We start from the raw sequence: 27,632 nt of genomic DNA on the forward strand, positions 1-27,632 counted from the left end.
CTTCCCCCGAAGAAATAGGAAAAAGCATCAAGGTATTACCATACAAAGAACCTTCAGGAACAGAAGGTTTCACAGATACATTCTACCCAACTTTCAAAGACCACATAGTCGTAATTCCCTATAAGTCGCTCTAGCACATTGAAAAGGGAAGAAAACTTCCTAATTCTTTTTATATGTATTGATACTCAAACCTCTTAAGGAGAGTACAGAGAGAGAGAATCACAAATATTGATGTAAAACTTCTAAATAAAATATGAGTGACTATCATGCTAAGAAAATAACACACCGTGGCCTGCTGGAATTTATTCCAGGGGTGCAAATTTGATTCAGCAGTAGGAAATCTAATAACATAATACACAATATGGGAAGAAGAAAATCTATGATTATCCGTATAGGTACTGAAAATACTGAAAAGCCTTCGACAAATTCAACTCCTCCTAATTTTAAAAAACTCAAGAAAAGAGGAATTGATAGATATGTTCTTAACCAGGCAAACAACTATACCGTAGTCCTAAAACCAGCGTCCTGCGGCAGGCATTTCCATCGGGGTCAAAAGCAAGGCAAGGGAGCCCACGCGCTCTCACTAATTCCACATTGCACGGGAGGGCTTGGGACAGGCAAGTGACAACCAGGCAGACGCGTCCTATAGCCAAGCGATCGACATTACTGCCACCAGCAACGAAACCACTAGACCCCACGCGCGTCCTCACAAGACACGCTGAGAGGGACACGTCCCTTGTGTGGTGTTCCTGTATGATCGCCTGGCCTGAATCTAATTCTGAAGAAACGGACACATCCAAATCGAGACGTGTTTCACAAGTCTTCGAAAATGTCAATGTCATAAAAAACAAAGAAATGCTGAAAGCCCATTTCAAAATGAAAAAATCATGACAACTGAATGTCCTTCATGATCCAGCACTTGGTTTTTCCAAAAGGACCTTTCTGAGACCATCAGGGAAACATAAATAAGGACTGTGGACCCGCGCTACTATCCGTATCGCTCTGCGATGACGTAAGAGAGCGCCCTTGTCCCCAGGGCACTCATGCTGAAGTACTAAGAGGGAGAGGGGCGCCGCGTCTCAAACGGTTCAGGGAAAAACAGGTATGTATGGGCAGACAGAAATATGATAAAATGTTAACGTTTGAAGAGTCTGGGTAAAGGGTGTGTAGAATGTTTTTGTACTATTCTTGCAACTTTTCTGTGAGTCTGAATTTATGTCATAACAAAGATTTAAAAATAAGCACAAGGATATTAATAACCTCTTTTGATACCCAATCCCTCAGATGCAACCCCATGACTCTATCCCCGCACAAAGTCACCGGGAACAGTCACTTTGTTCTCCCCATTCCCCGTCTCCCATTCACTCCTTAATCGCCCCCAGGCAGGGCCGAATACCCCTATGGAGGTCATCCATGACCCTCCTATTGCCAAACCCAGCGGATACTTCTGGTGTCTCATCACCACTCATGGCTAGTGGCCACTCCTTCCTTCTGGAAATCCTCTCCCCCTTCGGTTTCCAGGTCATGGCATTGTCCTGGACGTCCTCCTTCCTGGACGTCCTCCTTCCTTACATCAGCTGTTGGATTCTTCTCTTCTTCCAATGCTCTACGTTGTGGAACGACCTAGCTAATGCTCAGTCCTGGGCCCTTGTCTCACTGCCAGCCCTCCTCAGTGACCTCGGTTTCAACAGGCATCTGGTGCTGATGCCTCCAGAGGTATATCCCCAACCCCAAACCCTCACCTGAGCTCCAGATTCATAAACTGTTCAACCACCGATTTGATATCTCCAATTATACGACTAAAAGTCAAATCAAAATTAACACGTGCAAAGTAGAATTCTTAAATATCTCCCCAAATCTGTTTGGTTCTTCTAAGTCCCCCTTAACTCAGTAAACGGCATTACTGTCCACCCATATGCTTCCATCTAAAACGCAACAGTCTCCCATGATCACCTCCGACGTCACCCTCTCATCTTTTCTTCATCTCTCTGTGCTCACCTGGTGGGAACCACTATTGTCTCCTACCTTTACCATCCTCCAAACCAGATTCCTTGCTTCACTCTTGCTCTCCACAGCCCATCCTCCAAAGCATTCAGATGACATTTGAAAAACATACACCAGGTCATGATGCTTTCCCGTATCAGACCTCCAATGGCTTCCATGACTATTAATATTAGTATCCTAGAGCTTCCACAACAAAGTGAGTGGCTTAAAACAAGAAAAATCTATTATCACGTAGTACTGGGGGCTAGAAGTCTGAAACCATGGTGTTGGGGCCATGCTCTAAAGGCTCTAGAAAAGAACCCAACCTCCCTGCGTCTCAGCTTCCGGAGAACGCGGACAGTCGTTTGCATCCCTTGGCTTGTGACTATGTCATCACTCAACACGCTGTCTTTGTCTTCCCATGGGCTTCTTCCCTCTGTGTCTGTGTCTTTACGTCTCCCCTCTTCTTACAAGGACACCAGTCACTTTGGATTTAGGTCCCACCCTAACCTGGTGTGACCTCATCTTAACTTAGTTTCTTTTGCGAAGCCCACATTTTCACAGAATGTCACCATCAGAGGCTCCAGATAGACTTGCACTTGGGGGGCTACGTTATTCAACCGAAAAACTCACTTGCTATTCCCACTGGAGTAAATCCCAAGGTCTTCATCATTGCCCACAGTCCCACATGCTCTAGTTCCTACCCACCTCTCTGTCCTCCTCAAACCATTTGCCAGTAGTTCCCACCAGTTCATGAATAGTGGTGCCAAGGCCACCCCAAACTCGGGGCCTTTCTGAGGACTGTTCTTTCGACCAGGTGCGTTCTCCTACCCGGTCTCTGAGTTGCTGGCTCATGCCCGTGTCTTCCAGTCCCTCAGTGGGCCTTTCCCTAAAGCACACCCTCATGTCTAGCTACTCTATCTCAGCACTCTGCTGCTTGCTTCAAAGCTCCTGCCACAATCCACAACCTATAATTACCTTGTGTGCATTTTTCCCGGTTTCCTCTCTTTCTCCCATTATAATTTCAGTATCCAGCATAGTACCTGGGACACGGGCACTCATCATTGAGTATTTGCCGTATGAACAAATAAATTCAAGTGTGTGTGTGTGTGTGTGTGTGTGTGATACACGTCTGCTACAACCCCCATAGAACCTTCCCCTGGCTCTCTAAATGGCCCTTGGAATTGTCCGTTGAAATCAATTAACTAATAAATTCCATCAATTTTCTCCACGCCAGCCACAATTTATACTTACACAAGAATTCCCTCGGCCAGACTTTGTAAGACAAAAACAGCGGCTCTCACTCTGCCACCAGGGTTCCAAGCGTTTATTAAGAATTCTGTGTCTAGGGGCGCCTGGGTGGCTCAGTGGATTAAAGCCTCTGCCTTCGGCTCAGGTCATGATCTCAGGGTCCTGGGATCGAGCCCCGCATCAGGCTCTCTGCTCAGCAGGGAGCCTGCTTCCCTTCCTCTCTCTCTGCCTGCCTCTCTGCCAACTTGTGATCTCTCTCTGTCAAATAAATAAATAAAATCTTAAAAAAAAAAAAAAGAATTCTGTGTCTACCACAGAGCAGCCCAAGTTTCCTCAGACGCCCCATGGTCAGACACTGTGTAAGCGGAACCACGTGCAAAGGGGGGCTGGATGCCCCACAATGAGGATGAGACGGTCTTCAAGGTCATCTTACGGACCGGGCTGTGCCACTGACACTTTCGTGTGTGGCCACAAAGCATTTGTGAGTGACGGAGAGCCCGACAGCGTTATCAAGGGTCAAGGGTACAGAAGGTGCTGCCCACGGAGGCACGCGGCCTCCCTTCATCACCGCAACACGTCCCGTTAAAGGAATCCTCTAGGAGTGAGGGCTCACGGTACACCCACTTGAAGCAATTTTACATTTATTTATTCAATTGAATTATTTATGTTATCCATAATGAAACGAGACTCAAACAGCATCGGCTGCACCACGTCTTCTTTTGCTTTCGTGCGTTTTGCAGCCGATGACTATTTTTATGCAAATGAGGTTATGATGACATTAAACATTTTCTACTGATTTTCCAAGAACAAATATGTTCTCTCCATATGCCACCGTCTTCTTTCTCCTGCATCCATCCTCGGAGCTCTGCCGGCTGATCAGATTTTTTTCCAAATTAACTCCAAGGACCTTCCATCCGTAATACTGATGAGCCTGTCTCCCTCTGCAGTGCACACAGGGACTCCCATTAATACCTGAATTTAGCCCATTTCGCCCATTCCGCCAGCAGCCTTATTCATCCCCCCAGCTCTCCCGGCGCTGTAAATCTCAGCTTGTTACCCAGCACCATGGCACTCCCCTGCTGCCTCTTTGGGGATGTTTACTCTGCTCACAGAGCAAAACCCACCAAGAACTCCACACATAAAAAAGGCCTTGTGATTGCAGAAACGTTTGCCTCTATTGATTACATTCAGGGCTGAGAAACAAATGTTCTCGGGAAAGTATTTCCCATAACTAGCCACTAGACAAATCAGAGTGGAATTCGGCAGGCTGTTTACACCAGGCCCGTGGAGGCTGGCTTGGGCTCTCTTGTAGGGGTCTGTGTGTGCGTGCGTGTGTGTCTGTGTGCGTGTGTGAGTCCAAGTTTGTTTTAACTCAGAGCACACTGCTACCGGGAGGGTCAGTAGCGCTGGCAGCAGGATAATGCCTTAGAAACCTACAGGTTGCACATTGCAGGAGTCCCCAGTTGCAGGCATTGTGGGAATTTCTGAATATTGCTAGAAGTGAGCTCTTCCCCTACAGTTCACGCGTGCCTACAAATCCTTACACAAAGTGTCCAAGGGTGGCAGAAGTGGACACAATGGCGGCTGTAAATCCCAACACTAGCTTGACTTAAGGTTAGAAATCAAGAATTCCATTCCTCATAGTCGCATCTACATCTGGGGGGCACGCATTTGATACTCAAGAAGCCTGGCGGTTGTCAACAGGCCACTGAGCAGAGCCATTTGCATGGACAGGACACGGTTCACACTGGGTTTCTACCTGAGGACATCACCCGCCATTGGAACCAGACCAGAACGCTGGAGCGGACGGAGGGGGATCTCTCCTGCCCCTCGCTCTGATGCACTTGCGAGAATCCTTTTAGGTTCAAATGAAAGATTAACTTTGCCCATTCATAAACGTTTGGGCAGCCTGGCTGGCCCTATGTCTAGAAGTGGAATCCTTTCTTAAACACTAGCTGCATCACTGACCCCCATGTTTATGACACCCTTGGTAGCACCAACGGAATTTTGGCTTCGCATCCGTCATTCCACTCTACGCCTCTGTGTGTGCAGCACTCCAGAGGGCTGTCAACCATTTCATGGGGTGCAAGGAAATTTGAAAAGGAAGAGAATTCAAAATGAGGTTGATTTTTTTTTCAGATTTATTTTATTTGGGAGAGAGAGAGAATGAGTGGAGGGGAGAGGCAGGGAGAGAGGGAGGAGCCCCCAGGACCCTGGGATCATGACCCGAGCCGGAGGCAGACGCTTAACTGACTGAGCCCGCCAGGTGCCCCCAAACGAGGTTGAATTCTATTTATTTTCACTGACTAAATAAACAGAGGCACTGGAGGACACGGGACGGGAAGGAACAAGGGGTAGGAGGGAAGATAAACCAACAGCGAAGGACAAGAACCTCCCCCGGCCGGGGAGACCCACCTTGTCCTGATTCTCATTTCTTCTTCCACCTGCTTCAGAAACTGGGGGGGGGGGGGGGGGGCAGTGTGCTCAGAATTTAGAAATAAGAATCAGCCGGGTGTCATCGCTCAGGTGAGTTAGCTTACGAAGATGTCGGTTCACAGCCCCCATCCTGGCCAGCCCGGCCGTCGCCAGCCCGAAGACCCGACAGTTTTAGCCAGCAGTCCTGGTGAGTCAGCTGGGAGGGCCGGGCTTCCAGAAACCTGATGAGCCTGCCCAGCGTCAGTCTGATGAGATACTGGGATTACCTGGGAAGCTTGCGGGTTTGTTTTTTTTATTTTAAAGATTTTCCTTTATTTGTCAGAGAGAGAGAGAGCATACACACAAGCAGGAGGACTGGCAGGCAGGGGGAAGCAGGCCCCCCACTGAGCAGAGGGCCTGACATGGGACTCGATCCAGGACCCTGAGACCATGACCAGAGCTGAAGTCAGACACCTAACCAACTGAGCCCCCTGGGGGTCCCTATGGATGCTTGGGTCCCACTCCCAGAGATTCTGAGTCCATCACCGTTGGGGAGGAGGGGCCTCTTCCAGAGGGAGAACCCACCCATTTAGGCAAGCAGGGATGTGGGCCCTAGAGCTTCCACATTTCACTTTGGTAACTCCTTACACTTTTACCCAAAGAACATTCTAGAACGTTTATTCCAAGATTCTCATCTGTCCATAATAGGCAGGAAACAGTGATGAAACTGGGCTACCCACCTCTTCACCATAACAGTCGGGGATTTAAGGCAGGAGCATCCGCCTGAGGCAACAGAGGGTTCCCTGGGCTTGTGCAGAGACCCCAGTCCAGCAGGAAGATGGGGGCTCCTCTGCTCTCCCCCAGCTGCCCCAGGCCAATGGCCGGCCTCTTGGGCATGGTCAAGCTCCGCATGGGAACAGATTCCCAGAAAGTCTCAGAAGTCAAAACCTGACTGAGAACACAGGCGTTCTGCAGACAAGGCCACAGCGGGGCAGCAGCCCATCTCTCAGAACTCTCCTGCCGTTTCAGCGGTCCTCGAGAGAAGGAATTGATTCACAGCAAGTGTCCACGACTTCCGACCGGGGACTCCGGAGAGCCCAGCAACCTACACTTTTTGCAAGCTCCAAAGACCTCACTCTAAAATGCGCTTTTGAATATTCAGCCCTTTTCGTGGAAGTCATTTTCATGAGTGGAGGAAAAAAATCATTTCGATTTGTGAAGAAATAAGAGCACACGTTACAGCCGATCTTTGACCTGTTCGGACTGGGTTCAAGCAGGGTCGGACGTGGGTGAATTCCTCACACGCAGATGTTTTTACAGAACAGTGCTGTAAGTGTATATTCTCTTTCTTGTTATTTTCCTAATAACACCTGCTTTTCTCCAGGAGTAGTGGAGATTTTAGGGAGTCAAAAGTTACAGGCAGATTCTCGCCAGCACAGGGGTCCGCACCCCCAACCCTCACGGTGCTCAAGGACTGACTGTGAGCGCTCCTGACGGCTCTCGACGCTGGCACAGCAGAAGCAGGAGGCGGCGGGTCTCTCCCACCAGCTTTTGCTCTGTCTCTGGGCCCTCCAGACACCCAAACGACCTTCCCAGGCGCTCTCACAGCCTGGCATCTGTCTCAGGCCAGGTCCCCTGGATTTCAGGGCTGACCCGCGGATAAGGGAATACTCGTTACCCTAGATTTGGTTTCCCATATTAAGGCCACACGGCTGTGCCCTATTCTTCAGGGACATACTTCCCTAGAGCTTCTGTCGTTCCACACCAGGTGTTTTAGGACCAGGGGTACGTAGGATGAAGGGCCTTTAAGAAGCAGCCGGAGCTAATATCGATCGATGGGTACCATTAGTACACGAAAAAGGCTTCGAACATGTCTGGTAGATCAGCCCATGCAGCCCCCAGGAAATAACTGATTTATTCCCCACAATTTCCTGAAGTAAATACCAACACATCAGCACTTCGCACATGAGGCCCGGAAAGGCTAAATGCGTGGCTCACGGCTGCAGAGCCAGTAAGAGGCAAAGCCAGGAGGGGAACGCAGATTTCCAAGTCCATGCTCTTGACCGCTCTGGAAAAGTCTCCCGTTACAGATTTTAAGTGGCGCAGACATGCTCTTCAGACCTAAGGAACCCATGAAACGGGGAGCAGAGAGGAAAGGAAGGGTTCTGCTATTTCCACACTTGCCACGACTGTGGGTGAGGACCAGCTCCAGCCAAAGAAGCTCCTCGCTCTCGGTGAGATCTCACGCCCAGGTGAGATCAGCTCGACGGTAAGACGTTTCTTAAACTGATCCATGTTGCACTATTTACTTGTTCCGTGTTTTACAAATACCGTATCCTTGAAAGAGGGTTTCAACTCTCTCACCCTCCATGTGAGGGGGCCGTAAAGGACAGCAGTGAATCGAATTCGAAGGACAGTCCCTTTGCTGGTGGAACATGGCTCTAGGTAGAAGGGGCAGAAGGGACGAGGAGAAGCAAATGAGGGGTGTGTGTGTGTGTGTGCGCGCGCACACACACACACACACACTCTCTCTCTCTCTCTCTCTCTCTCTCTCCAAAGAAACTGTTCTGCTTCTCAGACTTAGGGTGTCTCTTCCTTCTGATGGAGCCAGTGTGGAGCTAGAAAGTCCCAGTGCGTGGACATGGAAACACAAGCGGGGACAGGCAGGGCAGGGCCTGAAGGGGCAATGCAGCGTGTGGGCAAGTGCACAGCCCTCCAAGACGCACACATGGGGGGTCTGAATCTGGGTCCGGCACCTACAGGCTGAGTGACCTCGGGCAGGGGCTCACTTCTCCTAAACCCCCTCTTCATTGACAAAACAGAGATGGGAGCAGCCACATCAGGGAGCAGTTAAATTTAAACAAGATCAATAAAGCACGCAGCGCAGTGACAAAACATAAAAGGCAGTCAATGAAAGGGAATAATTATTGTGGTTAGTGATTCAGGGACACTCCTAACCGAGCGCCTCCTCATAATGTCAACCTGTAAGTGTTTATGGGACCGTGACCTTCCGTGCCCACATCTGGGAAAGACACAGTTTGACACGGGGGCCCTGACCCTCTTCTGCTCTACTAGAAAACTGACCTATGAGACACAAGATACTGATTATGAGAAGGACGATTCAGAAAAAGAAAAAAAAAAAAGAAAATCCCAGTCACAGAGTCGATAATCAGAAGGTTTCTTGGAAACCTTGAGTGGGGTCCTTAAAACAGCGTAACTCATGAACACACATGACTCCACCTCGGACACCCACTAGACTGGGATGATTCTCCAACCCCCGTAGCCAGCCTGGACATCGCTCCCGACCTCCAAACCCAAAGGCACAGCCGTCCCCCGGAAAAGGACATGAAGTCAGTCTATAAACGTCTCATGCCCCATGTGCCCAAGGCAGGTGTCGTCGGATTAGAACAGGTTAGAATTTGTGGCAAGAAAGAGAGGACTTTCTGAGCGAAGTAAAATGAACGCCAAGGAAACCTGACATCTGGATTTATAAGCAGGAGGCCAAAGGAGAAATTGAAGATAACAGCAGTAGAAACTGCCCATAAATTACCAACACCATCTGGGAGGAGGAGGCCAGCTATAAAAAGCCTGCAAAGACCTCAGCAGTGGCTTTCATATGCACACACGGATCGGGGGCTGGCGGGTGCTGCCTCCCCGGATTACCAGATGATGGGGCAGGGAGATCCTCCACACGCCACCATCGGACAGGGAGTGGTGTCTCTGGTGTCTCTCCGCAAGGGACCAGAGTGGGGTGTTTTAAGCCTTGTCTGGCTTCTAGGGTCACCCATGTCACTCCTTGCTCGCACACACCTAGTCACATAGTGAATAAAGCTGGACAGGTTCATCTCACGCGGCGGCCTCAAGAAAACCGTAACGAAACCTGGACCAGCCAATCGTCCTCCTCCCACACAAAGTGTGAGCCCCTACGGGACACTCTCTCCCGGTGAATGAAATCACTGCACTCTGCCCCCCAAGCTAGAAACCTCTGCTTGCACCCACTTCGCCCATATCCGATTAATTGCCTCATCTGGCTGATCCTCAGGAAGTTTTCTTGAATCTAGCCCGTCGACTCCGCCTCTGAGTCCTTGGTTTGCTACGAGAAATGATTTCCGTTAAAAACAGTAAGCGAATAAGGCAACACTCACTCTAGTACTGGACCGACGCCGTCCTCTCTGCGAGGCGGCGCTGAGCACTGGGCTGGGTGGATGGAAGAGAGGCTGAAGATGAAGCTCACTCGATGTAACCAACCTGCGACCGGCCCCGTCTGTTCTAGCCCGGCCGACGCCTCCCCGCCGCAGGGAAAATTCTCTCTCTTGTCAGAAAGGGGATGATGCCAACAGTACCCTCCTGCCTCGGTCTTTCCCTGGTGCCCACTGATGAGCGGAAGACCCCGTCGGAACCCAGGCTGGTACCTGAGGCTGCCTCCCCACCCCGCCACCTGCTTCCCCTCCGATCTCTCCTTCCACGGTTCACTCAGGAAACTCTGTTCCAGCCAGAAGTCCGTGCGCTGCTCCCCTCACCCCCAAATCCGAGAACTTGTCCAGTCCTCAAGCACAGGTTTTTCTCTTTAAAATGCCCCTGCCTGCCCTTTGAAGGAAAAATTCCTGCTCACGAGTAAGAGCACGGCTGCCTCCGTGCTGCTCTCTCACTCCTGTGAGCTCCTCTGCCACCTGCCCCCCCCCCACGATCCCCGATTTCTTAGAGGGCCGGGATGCGCCTGACTCGCCTCCAAACAGCCACATAGTGCCTGGCCGATTGGAGACATTGGTCAAAAATCATTTTTAATAATTTTTAAAAAAACAAAGAAAGAAAGGAAAAGAAAAAAAAATAGAGACCAAAGGAACAGTATACAGCTTAGAAAATAAGTCTAGATCTATAAAACGTATAAACTGCATTATGTCTAGCACCTCCAAATGAAAGAATTATTTACAGATTTTTTTTTAAAAGCTGCTTTGGAAAACAGTGTGGAGATTCCTGAAGAAATTAAAAATACAGCTGCCCTACGACCCTGCCATTGCACTGCTGGGCATTTACCCCAAAGATGCAGATGGAGTGAACAGGAGGGCCATCTGTACCCCAATGTTCACAGCAGCAATGGCCACGGTCACCAAATGGTGGAAAGAACCAAGATGCCCTTCAACAGATGAATTGATAAAGAAGATGTGGTCCATGTATACAATGGAGTATGATGCCTCCATCAGAAAGGATGAACACCCAACTTCTGTATCAACATGGACGGGACTGGAGAAGATGATGCTGAGTGAAATAAGTCAAGCAGAGAGAGTCAATTATCGTATGGTTTCACTTACTTGTGGAGCATAAGGAATAACGTGGAGGACATGGGGAGCTGGAGAGGAGAAGGGAGTTGGGGGAGATTGGAGGGGGAGATGAACCACGAGAGACTGTGGACTCTGAGAAACAAGCTGAGGGTTTTGGAGGGGAGGGGAGTGGGGAGTTCGGTGAGCCTGGTGGTGGGTGCTAAGGAGGGCACGTACTGCATGGAGCACTGGGTGTGCTGCATAAACAATGAATTCTGGAGCACTGAAAAGAAATTTTAAAAATACATTTTTTTTTAAAACTGTTTTGAATAAAATGGACAGACATTTTAAACAAAAGATACACACCTGGTACCATATTCCCAAATAAACCCTGGATGGATGAAGGAGCAAACTACAAGCGTCCCGGAAAAGCAGCGTGAACAGAACAGAATATTTATATGTATTTCTGAGGGACGATATCTTCCTTGGTTTTAAAGCAGTGAAGAAATGAAATTGGCAAGACTGACAGTTTGGGACTCATACAAATTTAAACTATCTGTCCAGTGGAAGAAAAAAAAAAAACAACCCACAGAACTGAAATGAAAGAGAAAACAACATTTTGGAATCCATTTGTGTGAAAGATGATGAACAAACGGCTGATCCCACAACTACCTGAAGATCCATTCATGTTTCTACGAAACACAATTTTCTTAAGAGCAGCGTGATAATAAAACAGTAAGAATGAAAGCCACGCCAGGTTCTGTGCAAAACTGCGATGGTGAGTCGCTGATTTAAATCCTCGACACCTGGGAGGGCTTTGGGCGAGCTTCACAAAAAGGATCTCACCCATCGGGGGATACTCCCTCCTGAGCTCGGAGGAAAGAAACTACTCTGGCCCCAGACAGCTCCCCCCTCCCATCCCCAGGGCTCAGAGAGAAGGAGCTTCCACGGGCAAATCCTCTGCCATTCTTGGATGGCAAGGGTTAATCTGCAATTAGCAAAGGTTAATTTGGTAACTTGGGCTGCAGAGCCAGGAATGCACAATGGTGCCTCTGGTTACCATATATGGCTCATGGGCAACCTCCCAAATTCATTACCCAATCCACCTTCCAACGCACCCTCCAGAGAGCTGCCAAAAGACTCTGAAAAGGCAAATGTGGGCAATGCATCCAACCCACCTCTTCCTGTCTTCTCTACGTCTTTCTTCTACCATACTTCCACCCTGCCCGGCCTGCACATAATTTTTTGTTTTGTGTGTAGGTTAACACTCACTGCTTAATTAAACGTTGATTTTGTGAAAACAAAACATATACGGCCCCATCTCATTTCTGTAATCTTCATGTACCTAATTATCAATGGGGATGCCTCTATTTCTTGAAGTTCACATTTTAGACATTTGCGACTGATTTTCTGTTTCTGAGGATAAAGATGTGATGGTCTCACACTTCCCATACCTCACAGCCACATTTGGCTCTCCTCCTTTGTCCACTACAGCTACATCATGATCTGCAGGTAGGTAGCTATCCAGTACTTACACTGGTGTGACTATATCATGCCCAGCTGAGACACAGTGTATAAAATTACAATTCCTCTCTTGAGAAACTTTTAGCTTTTTCCTGTGGCTAACAATTGCTTTGCTTTGTTGGAAGACTTTTTTTTTTTCCCAGTTTTGTTTCTATCACTAATTAGTCCCAAACTTTCTGAAAGAATGGTTTTAAAAAATCTTGCAAAGGCAAGAAAGATAGAAATAAACAAGTGGGACTACATCAAAGTAAGAAGCTTCTGCAGAGCTAACAAAACAAAACATGATGATAAAAACCAAAGGCAACATCTAAATGAGAGAAAATATTTGTAAATCATATAACTGATAAGGGATTAATATCAAAATTTACACATACAACTCAATAGCAAAAAAATCAAACAATCCAATTAGAAAATTGGGCAGAAGATCTGAGCAGACATTTTTCCCAAGAAGACGTACAGCTGGCCAACAGACACATGAAAAGATGCTCAACATCACTCATCATAAAGGAAACACAAATCAAAACCACAAGATACCACCTCACACCTGGCTAATATCAAAAACACAAGAAATAAGTGTTGGTGAAGATTTAGAGAAAAGGGAACCCTGTGCACTCTTGGTGGGAATGAGAGCTGGTGCAGCCACATGGAAAACAGCATGGAGGTTCCTCAAACAAAGTAAAAAAGAGAACTGCCATATGATCCAGCAATCCCATTTTTGGGTATTTATTGAAAAAAAAATAAAGAAAGAGAGAAAGAGAGAAAGAGAAAGAAAGAAAGAAAGGAAGAAAGAAAATGCTAATTTGAAAAGATATATACACCCTATGTTCACTGCAGTGTTATTCACAAAACCCAAGAAATGGAAACAATCGAAATGTCCATCAGTGGATGAATGAATAAAGAAAATGTGATACACACACACACACACACACACACACACACACACACAAAACAGACTCCTATTCTGCCATACAGAAGAATGAAATCCTGATATTTGTGACAACACAGACGGGCCTTCAAGGTGAAGTCAGTCAGAGAAAGACAAATACTGTATGATTTCCCTTATCTATGGAATCTAAAAACAAACAAAAAAAGCTACAGAAAACAGACTGGTAGCTGCGAGAGGCAGGCGGGTGGGGAGTAGGCCAAACAGATGAAAGGAGTCAAAAGGAAGAAATTTCCAGTTATAAAATAAGTACGTCCTAGGGACGTCATGGACAGCATGGCAACTCCAGTTAATAATACTGTATTATACCTGTGAAAGTTAACGAAGACAGTAGATCTCAAAGGTTCTCACGACAAGAAAAAACAACCTGTAACTATGTGCACTGATCAACATCAACTAAACCTGTGGTCATTCCACAATGTCTAAAAACATCAAATTGTTACAAGCTTGTATGTTTGTATGTCAATTACATTCCAATACTATTACTACTAATGATAATAATAATTCTGGATGCAGTCAAAAACGAATACCCAACTTTTGTAGCAACATGGACAGGACTGGAAGAGATTATGCTGAGTGAAATAAGTCAAGCAGAGAGAGTCAAGTATCATATGGTTTCACTTATTTGTGGAGCATAACAAATAATATAGAGGACAAGGGTAGATGGAGAGGAGAAGGGAGTTGAGGGAAATTGGAAGGGGAGGTGAACCATGAGAGACTATGGACTCCGAAAAACAACCTGAGGGTTTTGAAGGGGTGGGGGTGGGAGGTTGGGGGAACCAGGTGGTGGGTATTAGGGAGGGCACAGATTGCATGGAGCACTGGGTGTGGTGAAAAAACAATGAATACTGTTACACTGAAAATAAATAAAAAATTAAAAAAAAAAACAAAAACGCTATGTAATCAAACTCTTCTATCCCTGGCCTCCTTTGGAGACATACTTCATACAGCCCTCCACCCCCTGTTTCAGTGTGGAATGGGTGTTCTCTTGACCTGCCACACAGCTGTCACCCTGAAATGTTACCCTGGAGCATCCCTTCATCAGCGTCCTGGGATCTGTCTTTTGTATGCTCCTGTTTGAGTCCCCTGTTTCTTCAATACTATTATCATTCTCTTTCTTACTTTACTCCCTTGTTCTACTGGAGCATATCCTGAAGCAGCTTCCTAAAAACAGATGCAGGGAAGGTACAACTGTGGAGAAACTACTTAAATGTAATATACTTACTTGTCCTGAAATTTTACATTTTTACATATTTTTTAATTTGAAGATCATGGGTGTCTGGGTGGATCAGGTGGTTAAGCATCTGACTCTTGATTTCGGCTCAGGTCATGATCTCAAGGTCCAAGGACTGAGCCCCACTTTGGGCACTGTGCTCAGTGGGGAGTCTGCTTGAGGATTCTCTCCCTCTTCCTCCCCTCTACCCCTGCTGACATGGTGTGTGTGTCTCTCTCTCTCTCTCTCTCTCTCAATAAATAAATAAATAATCTTTAAATAAATTAATTAAATAAAACAAAACTTGAAGATTTAACTAGCTTTATTAAACGACTCACGAGTCAGACAGCCAGCTAGAAAATAGAGGGGAGCTCTGAGGAGTTGCACAAACATATTGACATTTGGTGATGTGGGTTTAATTTCTCTTTCTTTCATCCCGTAGACATGGGGCAGGGCCCCCTAACCTGAAAGCTCATGTCCTACGGTCCTGGGACATCACACTCCATCACCGGTCTCATGATTTTCCGCTCTGTGTTCTCTGGTCTTCCCAATATCCCTGTTAGTTAATGCTGAACATGCTGAACCGATCCACTGCTTTAATTTTTCTCTCCTACTTTTCATTTTTTTCGATCTGTTGGAGGTTTTCTCAATGCTATCTTCCACTCTTCTGTTGACTTATTCCTACCTTATTTGTAACTCCCAGGGCTTCTTTTTGTATTCTCGGTTTATTACTTTGCCACAGCACTTGGCTCCTATTTTGTGAATAAAACAAGATATTCCATGATCTAAACTTTATAGTGTCTTCCTCCTCTAAATGCCTTTTCTACTGTTGTCACAGTCATTGTTGTTGCTGTTGTTTTTAAAGAGTTTATTTATTTATTTGACAGAGGGAGAGACACAGCGAGAGAGGGAACACAAGCAGGGGGAGTGGAGACAGAAGCAGGCTTCCCGCTGAGCTAGGAGCCCAACGCGTGAGCTCAGTCCCAGGACCCTGGGATCATGACCTGAGCCAAAGGCAGATGCTTAACCCACTGAGCCACCCAGGCACCCCAGTTGCAGCTGTTGTTAAGGCCTTCTGTGACTGAGACTCTGCTGGGATGTCCAGGGATCCTGGTTCTTCTTTCTTATTTTGGAGTGATACAGCTGTGTGGGGACAAATGGAGTCTTACAATAGGCACACCCTACGAACAGTGAGCAGAGCTCAGACATTTGGGGAGGGGCCAGTCATCCCGTCTATCAGCCTTTTCTTAGGCCGGTTGCTTCAAGAGTAGATTCTCCCAAGTACTGATTTAAAGGGTGTGCAGCCCTGGAGGGGTAACGACGTTGAGGGTATCCCCAGATGACACGCAGTCTGACCATCTGTTCTAGGCTACGTCTTATGAACTCAAGCCCAAAGTTTACCTTTTCCGGAGAGTCAATCACCCATATTCTCCCAGGGGTGGTGTTGGGGAAAGAATGTGGGGGTACAGCTGCAGTCCTTCTCTTCAAATCTACTTCTCGGCCATCGGAAGTACCCAGAACCTCCAATGCCTAGATCTCTGGGGCTCTGAGGTGTGACTAGGCTGGTTTCCTCATCTCTCCGCACCACAGGCAGGAGGTTGGGTCCAAGCCTCATCTGGTTTGCTCTCAGTTACCATCCATCCCTCCTCTTTCCATCTTCCAAAATTTTGCGGGTGTTTCTTGCTGACAGTCAGCCCCTAACCTGTCTGGTCATCCCTTACAGGTTAGCATCCTCTCCCGTTCTTTACTACCATCTTAGTAAAGTTCTAGGAGGGGCCAGATACAAGTGGGATGTTCAAGACACCATGCTAATTTACGGAACACGCTGCACTGCGTGCCCCCCCATCCCAAATACACCATGTTTGCATTTGTCCCCACCTCTGCTCCTGCTGTTCCCCTGCCTGGTCCATCCCTATCCTCCGCCTTTTGCTCATTTCGCAACCCCTAATGACCCTTCGAGATCAGGCTCAGGCATCATCTCACGCGGGAAGCTTCCCCGATCCTCCCCCATGGGCTGTATATACCTGTGGCTTGACGCACACCACACAGAGCTCAGTGGGCCGAATCACCCTGCCTAAACATCTCCCTCCCTCCCTGGATAGGAAGTGGGCAAGGACTGTGTCTTTTCCAGTGTCCTGCCTCCTGTGTGGGGAAAACCACCCGACACATAACAGGTGCTCCTCCTGTGTCCGGCTGACCTACTTCCAGTAAGCTCCATGTTGGAAACATTGTCATTCTCAGAGGCAGGCAACCAAAATATGGCTCTGTGTATTTGCCAACGTCCAAATAAGAAAGGCCAGTCAGAGAGCACCGGGAAATGAAAACAGCCAGATGTGTTTGCGAGCAGAAGTCCAGGAGCACAAACCCCAACAGGGGACGCGTGTTTTCCAGAGAATCAAGATGAATGTTTATTAGGCAGAGAGAGATTTAGCGGGTTTCTCGGCTAATGCTGCAATTTTAAATCCATTTAAGATAATTTTCTTTGTCTTGAATCTATTTTTCTCAGTAACCAGGATACTTAACTGATTTGTCCAAAACCCATTTGAAAAAGGAATAATCCAGCCTAAGCTCGGACACGCTCTCCACGGGAAGGAAAGAGACACGACAACTCTAACAGAAGACGAAGAACCCCGTGAGGTCAATGCAGACATCGGCCCAGAAGATGGGTTTCCCTCCAGCATCTTGATTCTATGGCTGATCCCTCTTCTCCACTTCCCAAGGAGAAAACAAATAATTCTTAAATCTGAGCCCAGAGAACAAAGACCTTTCATGAGGCAACCAAGATGCAAACAAACTGATTAAAAGAGAAAACTCTCAAGGGGCAGGGCGGGCGGGGGGGGTGTTGGGTGAGCCTGGTAGTGGGTATTAAGGAGGGCACATGTTGCATGGACAATGAATTCTGGAACACTGAAAAGAAATTTAAAAAATAAAAAATAAATAAAATAAATTTATAAAAAAAAGATAAGACTCTCCAACAGAACAGTGGACGTTGAAACAACCACAGAATGCACTTTCTCACCCACCAGCGTGACACAGCATTTCTGAAATGCCAGGACCCAGTTTGCGAAGGGTCAGGTAAGATTCCCACAAGAGTGCAGACGGCCACCAGCTTTCTGGAGGACAGTACCCCAACATCAATCTAGAGCTTCCAGAAGTACCCCTGCGATATGGCGTGGGGATATTAAACTTTCAGAAGATAAATACCAACTCACTACAGACAAGGACATGAGTGGGAAGATACTCATCAAACGGTTATTTATAATAACGGCAAACTGACAATACCCTAAATTTCCGACGACGGAAATAATGATGCAAAATGGTCATAATGATGATCATCGTTAATCATAATTAATGACATCAGCAAGCGCTCACGAAATAACATTAAATGAGAAAAGGGTACAAACAATGCATCACATGCTCATAATCTGTACAGAAAATTGACTCAAACACAAGATGCTAAGATTTGACTGACTCCTGTCTCTAGGTAATGAGATCATGGCAAGTTTTGTGTTGTTTTTTTTTTTAAAGATTTTATTTATTTATTTGACAGAGAGAGATCACAAGCAGGCAGAGAGGCAGGCAGAGAGAGAGAGAGAGGGAAGCAGGCTCCCCACTGAGCAGAGAGCCCGATGCGGGACTCAATCCCAGGACCCTGAGATCATGACCTGAGCCGAAGGCAGCGGCTTAACCCACTGAGCCACCCAGGCGCCCCAAGTTTTGTGTTTTACTGAGGACTTTTTGTATTGCGGAACTTCCTGTGTGTTTCTGGGTTACTTTTACAAAATGTCAAGACTTAAGGGGCGCCTGGGTGGCTCAGTGGGTTAAGCCTCTGCCTTCGGCTCAGGTCATGATCCCAGGGTCCTGGGATCGAGTCCCGCATCGGGCTCTCTGCTCAGCGGGGAGCCTGCTTCCTCCTCTCTCTCCGCCTGCCTCTCTGCCTACTCTGTCAAATAAATAAATACAATCTTTTAAAAAAATGTCAAGACTTCGTTTAGATAATATTTCATAATCCGCAGGGCTCGGTTTGTGGACTATGCAGGAGACAGAGGAAGACGGAAGCCCTCTGCGAGTGACAAAGGACATGAGAACATGTCACAGACTCGGGTCCCCACCCACCCTGGGAGACAGCCAGCCGCTTTGAATGACTGAATCACAACTTACTTGGTGGGACGATAATCCGGAATGGAACGATCCAGTGAAATTTTCTCACTGAGGTAGGAGTTGTAGCCGTACTTCTCGTGAGGGCCCTTGGCTTTCTCTTCCTCCGCGGGGGAGAGGGTGGCAGGAAGGCCCCCTTTGCCCCGCCCGCCATAGCCTTCAATGAGCCCAAGGGATTTGGATAAGCCTAGAAAAAGGAAGGAAAGACAATTATTTGAAAGCCACCACATCAGGGCATGTCACTCAAACTCAGATACACGCTTCGACGGCACGTCTTACATGACCTGTCACGGCTGGTTACTTCTCTAACAGACCAACCCAGGAATATGCCCTGAACTCATTCGTATCATCGAGAGGAAGGTCGGGGCAACAGACAGGTCTGGGGCTAAGTGTAACTCCCAGGAGGGAGCCTCTGCCTCCTCTGCGGGACGGAGTGGACGGGACGGGGTCTACAAAACGGAGAGACTCTATGCTGGGAAAAAGGCAGGCCAAGAAGGACATGAGCAATGGGACAGACTCGGGGCTCCCGGCCGGGCCTGTTCTCCTTCCTCCGTGGGGCAATCGTGAGCAGCCTCGGTACTCGACGAGCTACAGGCACGACCCAGAAAACGAACAGCCATCGCGGGGAACAGCTGAGCCAAGGTGCTCTGGCTTCATCTGGACAGAGGACGACACGCAGATTGATTTTATCACAAGTTTAAAGTGCGTAACAACCTGACACATTTCTTTACCTAATGGTTTTATTTAAATTTCATCTAAATGGCAAAAGGAAATATAGAATGTTTCAGAACACATCACAGAGGCGGGAGAAACCCCGCAAGGATGATAACCACGCCAAGCGGAGGGGGACGCCTCTGTAACGGGCGCGTGAGCAATTGCCTGTCCCCGGGACGGTGGCAGCTTTACACCTGCTGTCCCATCACACGATAAACAGCTTGATGGGCAATTGTGAAATCCAGGAGTTACGGGAGGTTTTACCTCTCAGCTAGGAAACGTCGGTTGTTAAGGGCTCTCACTCCCTTCCACCATCACGAAGGCTCAGGCTACTCAGCATAGCTGTGGGCATGCACGCACACACACACGTGCACATGCACGCACACACGGGCATGCACAGGTGCACACGCGCACACACACACGCACACACAGGTGCACACCCACACATGCGCACAGGTGCATGTGCACACACAAACACATGTACACATGCACACACAGGTGCACGCACACATGTGCACGCACAGGTACACATGCACGCATGCGCACACGCACACAGCACTTTATCCACAGAAGTCCCACTCCTGCTCCTGGCAGGACATACGCGGAGCAGAGATGTAAACTGTGCCCTCTGCTCTCACGAGGGACAGCCCAGAGCACTGAGGACAATTCGAATCTCCCAGAAAGGCACCCAGCAAACCCGTCAGAGGCCAACAAATCTGCTCCCGTCACAGAACGGCGCTCTGTCCCACAGTGGCAAGATGTGCCTGCTTCTCTGAAAACAGAAACGCGTTTTCTGTGATATCAAGATCAAAAAGCGAAGGTCCAGCAAGCGGCTCAGAGTTGGCCACAGGTGAACATCATTTTCCTACCTGAGAATCATTCCTACTGGCCACTGGGAGCTTCAGGAGCCCGGACCTCTACCCTGCTGGCCGTCACCGCGACAGAGCACCCTCAGCTGGGCAGTCGGGTCATTCCAGCACTGCCCACTTGCTTCCTGGGCTCTGAGTTCCCATTCCGTGTCCGTGCGCCACGAACATCCCAGGAACGCCGCCTTCACAATGCTCACAAATCGGTAAGAACACTTCCCATGTCCAGTGCAAACACCTGCGCTGGGTTCTGAAATCACTTGTCAACGGACATTCCTAGTAGGAACGTAAGACAGGGCAGTGACTTTGGAAAATAGTTCGGTAGCTCTTCGAAATGCCAAGTGTCATTTTACTGTATGACCCAGCAACTCTACTCCCGGGTGGATACCCAAGAGAAGGGAAAGGTCTGCCCGCACAGAACCTTGGACAGAAACGTTCGTAGGAGCATTATTTGTATTAGCTGAGCGTCTGTCAACTGATGAATCAATAAACAAAATGTAAAAACATACCGTGGGACATTATTTAGCAAAATAAAAAGGAAAGAAGTAGTGATATACACCAGGACGTGGTGAACCTTGAAAACATGACGCCAAGCACACAACGCTGGTCAGAAGACCACATACTGTACGATTCGATCTATACGAAACGTACACAATCGGCCCATTTCCAGAGACAGAAAGTAGACTGGTGTCTGTTTCGGGCTGAGGGCACTGAGGCAGGACATGGGGAGTGACTGCTGGTGTGTATGGGGTGCCTTTTCGGATGGTGATGATATTCTGGAGTTAGACTGCAGCGATATGTGCATAAACCTGGGAATACACCAAAAAGGAAAGTGTTTTAAGTTCTTGTAAAATCAGAACAATGCAGTCCTAGAATACAATTCTTAATACCATTTTTCATGAAGGAAGAAACCACCAAGGCCAAAGTCATTATGCGGCCCTTATTGCCTTGAGGTTAGACTTTTACCTGGGACATGTGCCGAAGCACAGAGAAGGGAAGGAAAGAGACCTGAGACACGACCTACACATCTCACCTGGAAGGTGGGTCGCACCGGGACGGACCACAGATGCCAGCAGTAATGACAGCCACCACTTACAGAAGAGAGTTCCTGCATGCCGGGGACCCTGCTGGCTGCTTTACATGAAGTGTACTATTGTTTTATCGACTCTCCTGCCAAACCTCATGAGGAAGGCATTATTTTGATCTCTGCCAAATGAAGACACTGGTCTGAGAACGTAGTAACTCTGTTAAAGCTCCACGGCTGGTAAAGGAAGACTGACTGGGATTCCGAGTACAGTTGGAGACACAAAGGAGGACAAAACCTCACCTCTGTGACAACTGAGGAGACCCATTCCAGGGCTCCGGTAGCAGCTGCCAAGAGAGGAAACGGGCCTCATGTTAAGGCTTGGTGAGAGTGACCGAAAGGAGAGGAGAGATTGGAGAAGTATTTAAGAGACACTGTCACAAGGCAGAGACAGACAAGTGTTCGGGTGGGAGAGAAGGACGCAATAAGCGAGCCTGGCTCCCAGCGTGAGGACCAGTTGGGAACACCACCCCCAAAGATGGCACATTCAGAAGCGAGTTTGATGATGAGTTCCACTCTGCACAGGTGGTCTGTCTAGAGGACACCCATGGGACACTCTGACGGAGCCACAGGTCTAGTGGGAAGCTGAAACACATGGGAAAGGAAGTGAAGATGGAGGACAAAGCTCAAGGTACGAGCCAGGAAGCCAGAGCCTGGCAGGAGCTGCAGCCCCGATGGAAGGAGGGGTGCTGGGCTAGGGGCAGGGGTCGAGCAGCAAAAAGGAGAAAGACAGATGATGCTCCGGAATTTCAACATATTTAGAGCAGGAATTGCATCTTCTGAAACTCAGATCTTCTGCACAGCCTCTCCCACTGAAGCTACCCTTGAAACCCAAGACTTCAAGGATCGGAGAAATAGCTCAGTATGAACCGAGTGGTTAAGCTTCTCTCTTGTCTTCATAGATCCATTCAACCACCCTCTCTCCACCTGCTAATGATCACTGCTTAGGCCTTAATTCCCTTAACGGTTTTATATCCATTTCTGTATTAAACCAGCACGGTTGATGTTACCAAGATCACTTTAGAGGTAACGAAATGGGGAGGCCCAGGAGGCTTAATTATGTGACCTTCCAAAAGCAACAGAAGTGGAAGAAGATGTCCCCCACCCCCCCTGGCCTCCAACACACAAACAAATGTTCAATCCAGGAAGTTCTTTAGGAATTTTCGGTGATGACAGTGGTAAATTAGTGGTAGTGAACTCATTAAGAGGATAGCATACAGCCGTGAAAATGGTTAGCGCGCCAGGAAACAGATGACTCTCCGAGACACGCTGTCCAGTGGAGAGCAAGCATTAATGCGTATAATGCCATTTGTACAAAGTCTCAAAGGCTAATCAAAACATAGGTCAGAAGTATAAATTCATGGAAACCAGAAACAGCTGCAAAAAAGAGACTAGATCATCACTGGGGAAGACACACCAGGACCTCAAAGGTCCCGGTACTGCTCCACTGGAAAGCCGGTAGGATTCACTCATTCACTTCTAGAATAATTCGTTACAGCATTATTCCCTGACATGTACGTGATATATATAACGGATGCCATTTTGCATAATAAAAAAGATCACTCACGGACTATTGACAGTGGGGTTTTTTCTCCGTGTCTTGGGCACTTCTGCTCACTCACCTGGATGTTCCCTTTTTCTCACTCGTCACAAACTCACCCTTCCATGGTTTTCTTGCCAGCACGGAGCCCAGGGGTCAAGGAGGGAAACCACTGGGATGGGACATGACTGACCTTCAATCCAACGGAGCAGTTTCGCAGAAAGCCTCCGATCCTTCCTCTCATTTCATCTGTTTGGCTTGCTTTTAGTACTTCTTTTTCTTCCCTTAATGACAAAGGCCTTCTTTTGGCCATTAAATGCCATCTCAGTGCTAAAACACATCTCAGCTGTGTCGACCCAGCATCTTCCGTGGGCAGCCTTTCCACGGGAGGCAGAAGGGCCCAGGAAGGAATCCATTTTAAAATGGCATAGGAGGGGCACCTGCGTGGCTCAGACGGTTAACCATCTGCCTTCCGCTCGGGTCATGATCTCCGGGGCGCTTCCCTCTCCCTCTCCTTCTGCTTTTGTTCTCTCTCACTCTCTCTCTATCTCTCTGTCTCAAATGAATAAATAAAAATCTTAAAAAAAAATAAAAATAAAATGGCATGGGAATTAAGACTAGGAATGCATACCGAAAGCCACCATGAACACAAAGGGAATGACAGTTCCCAGGGCAATTTTTTTTTCCCTTTCTGGGGCATTATTTCTTCCATTATGAAAGGCACCCACTTAGCAGCCCCAAAAAAGATCATTCTTCACAGTGTGATGTGACAACTATGAATTATATATTTTGTGGTCCATGTGCTCCCATTTTCCCCCCAATTGAATCTGCCAGAAAGGTTCAACAAAGCAGCAAAAATTTTCACTGGCATTTTAATGTGCTCACTTAGCAGGCCCCTGAAACTACTGGCAAAGATAAATAAGAATTCAAGATCACCGACAAGGCTCAAGTTGGTCTTCTACTTAGCCAGGGAAAGTCACCCCTGGGGCCAGCTGGGATGACTCCACGTGCCCGGGAACCTTCTCTTCTGGGAGTGCCTTTGCAGTCCAGCCGGAAGCAACTGCAGCCACTGCCCACCAAAATGCACTTATGGGCATGGACATCCCAACTGGCAAAGGGAAGAAGAATAAGAAGGAGGAGGAGGAGGAGGAGAAAAGAGGGAAAGAGGGATGGCTGCTTGGTACTCAGTCTAGAAAGACTCATCATCCTCTCCTTCAGGCATGGCCTTCTGAGTCGTTCAGCTCAAGACTGCGGAGCCAAGGCGGAGCTAGGAGGCAAGAAGCTGAGGATGAAGGGAACAAGGACAAACTGAGCTCAGTCGTCCCACAGAACCTCGACTGAGTATTCTTCATGTTGCTCCCCACACCCACTGTCCACCCGCCTGCTTCACATCCCAGGAGACAGACCTACAGAGGTAGCAGCAGTGGCTTTGGGTTGGAGTCTCACCTGAAGGAGACTGATGGGTGGAGAGAGAGAAAAGTTGGGGTGTGTCCTCCCAACTCCCTCCCAGTGGGGCAGCGGTTGGGTCGCCTTCTCTATGCCGCTGTTGCTACAAGACCCTCTCTTAGGGTTCGCCTGGGGTTACAGCTAGCCCTATGTTCTGTCAACTGCTCCCCCCTCTCCCCGCTTCAGTCCCTGGTATGCCAACTGCTTTCCCCTTTTGCTAGCCCCAGGTAAGTCACCATCCCTTGTCATTCTTATTGATCTCTCGACCTCGGTAAATATTTTTGCTAGACTCTCTTCCATCACCTCTTCCGGGTGTGCTGCCCGTTTCCTGCTGGGATCCTAACACACACAGCATCCCACTGAGCCCCGGGGGATGGCTTTTCCCAGGGTGCCACGTCTACACCCTCCCCTGAAGGGTAGGGGTGTGGTCAACCCAGTGCCCGACACATAGGAAGGTCTTTAAAACTGCTGAACACGCGGATGAGCAGAGAGAGGTCTGGAGAATCAACTCAGAGCCTCTACCACAAAGCTGATGTCGAGAAAGAACACTAAACATCCATGAGATAAATGTCTACTAAGAGAAGAGTGATGAAAACTACATATGATCATCGTATTTACAGTCATAAAGAAGAGAGTCCACACCAAGGAATGTCACAGGGAAATCAAGCCTGAAAAGGCCACTTGGTTTGGCCATGGAAAGGGCCCTGGCGCCCTTGAAGACTGCCATGCCCATGAACAGGCACCCCCCAAGGCAGAAAAGAAAGGTGGAAAGCGATTTCCCTCCTTGGTCAGGATCCTGAAGCTGGAGCATGTCAAGGGTCCTGTGTTACAAGCAATAACCCACCAGAACACATAATGTTAAAAAAAAAAAAGTGATATTTATAAAAGTAACAAATGTTGCAGCATATCTAGAAAGAACTTTAATAGGGAGAAAATTATAAAATTCTACTGGAGGAAATAAAATGAGACCTACAGAGCTGAGCAGAGAGACGTTTTTGAAAGATCAGCTGGAATGCCACGAAGACACATACGTCCCCTCTTTAACAGACAGGTTAAATGGAACTCCCTGAGATTTTTTTTTTTCAGGAACATAATAAAAATTCTAAAATCACCCCAGAAGAACACAGAGGCCAGAAAACAGATTAAAAAAAAAAAAAAAAGAGGAAACATGGGGCAGGTTGCTCTCTCCAATACTAAGTTCGAGAATAAAGGAATAATAATGCAAGTGGCGTGGTCACTGCGAGGAAATCCTACATATACGCCAGGAAGCGAGGCTCTAAATGTATTGTCTTCCTCAAATAGTCATCCAATTGTCCAATACGAAGTCACCGACATAACCGCCACTTTTGAAATTTGAGAAACCCCCTTCTAGTCCAGTTGGCTCGACAACCAACTTGTGGATAACAAAGAAGCTTCATGCACCTGGCACGGAGCCCGGGGGTCCCCGGGGGCACATCTCTGATGACCACTCAGCGAGACCCCATCACTCGGCCCGTGTCTGTCTCTGGCTGGACCCAAGCTCCCAGGCTCCATGGTGGCAGTGAAAATAAAGAACCACGGCTGTAAATCACGGCTGAGCTGCCTTCCCACCTCCCTCCGTACAACTAAGGACATAATTTTCTCCAGGGTTACAGTTTAAACTTATGAGTTTACAGATAACCGGCATCATTCTTCTAGAAATAGGGATGGTGCTCACAACCGATGCACAGACTCCGGGACAGATAGAGGTTGTGGTGAGCAGCAGTCTGGCGTCTTGTCAACTCATGAAGCTTCTCATCATTGGGGCAGTTGCAGCACCCGCGTGCGTGCGCACGCACACGTGTGCACACACACACACACACACACACACACACACCCCAGCCCACGAGGCCGGCATGTCCCGAGGCCCAGCGGGGTGAGCGTGTGTTAGGGGGTCTCTGCAGAGGCCTGACGCCTTCTGAGGGTCACAGAGTCTCAGGGAGACCCTCCACGATGCTAAAGCACGTGGGAGTTGTCAAACTCCCAGACAATCAGGAAGTTGCAGCCATAAACTTAACAGTGAGCAGTAATTCCAGCCATGGATTCCCAGCCAACGTCTAAACAGGGAGGACTCTGGAGAAGCAAGTGAAGTGGGGCCGGGAAGGGCCTTCACCCACCAGCTAGGAAAGCATCCCGGAAAGGTCTGATAATTAAGACAGTGAGACAACAGAATAATAAATGACAGGCACATCCGGGAACAAAAAAGCTAGGCTGGGGGCCCCTGTTAGGCATTTCTATGGCTCAGGTCATGATTCCGGGGTTCTGGGATCCAGCCCCACGTCGGGCTTCCTGCTCAGCGGGGCGTCTGCTTCTCCCTCTCCCTCTGCCTCCCACCACCCATTCTCTCTCTGTGTCTCTCAAATAAATAAATAAAATCTTAAAAAAAAAGAGAAAAAGAAAAAGGAAAGCCAGCCCGGAAGTATTGCCAAAAGAAGATAGCCCCATGTTGGACACAATTATTAGTGATAATTAGTTAAGCTGGCAAACGTTTGTTAGATGCAAAGCACTATGCTAAGCACTTTAATCATTATTATACGGTATTTATGTTAAACAAATATGCCAACTCTATCTGTGTTATATGTATATATTTTTGTTAATTCCCTTAATTTACACAGACATGTCTTTTTCTAATTTATTACCCCAGTGACTCCTGGGGCTCGCTCTTCTGTATCTCGACTCTGTTTCTTCTCTGCATCGCTTCCAGCGCCTGGATTCGAGCTCAAGTTCTCTTCCTTGAGACATTACCGTCAGCCCGAACCCACGCTTTAGGGTGAGCCTGAGCCAGGGTGAAACAGGGAAGTCTGATCACTGCCTGCTTAAAATTCATCAGCGCACTCCTGCCGCTCTAGAAAAAAAAATCCAAGGTCGTCATGCGATGTCCAAAACTGCTCATTAGCGGCCCCTCCCCAGCCTCACCCACCACATGCCTTGTTTCAGCCATCGCCTTCTTCCGGGGCCTCTAAAGTCACTACCCCTTCGTGCCTCTGCCAGTCATCCTTGCTGCTCGACACAGTCCCACAGACCCTTTCCGAATACCACCCTCCCCAGAAAGTCAGACGCTGCTCCCAGGTGGAAATCACAACCACAGCATTGCTCCTGTCACGTCATTCCGTGTCTCCACATAACGAAGTCATCGCTGTAACTGCTTCTGCTGCGTTCGCCCCCACTTCCTGCACACAGGAATCCCTCTCTGTGTCTTACACCTGCTCTGCACCTAGG

General features: G+C 48.0%; 1 protein-coding gene across 1 annotated transcript in view; it reads right to left on the reverse strand.

Annotated features, from left to right (window-relative positions):
• The window catches only part of GALNT17 (polypeptide N-acetylgalactosaminyltransferase 17), a gene marked incomplete at its 5' end in the record, with an annotated part of 428,234 nt that overhangs the window by 247,636 nt on the left and 152,966 nt on the right, over positions 1-27,632 (reverse strand). Inside the window, one exon of the mRNA XM_080830474.1 lies at positions 18,749-18,932. Coding sequence (XP_080686600.1) covers positions 18,749-18,932 — 184 coding nt within the window. The remainder of the gene's footprint in view (positions 1-18,748; positions 18,933-27,632) is intronic.

Source organism: Martes martes (assembly GCF_963455335.1).
Source record: "Martes martes genome assembly, chromosome: 18".
NCBI lineage: Eukaryota > Metazoa > Chordata > Mammalia > Carnivora > Mustelidae > Martes > Martes martes.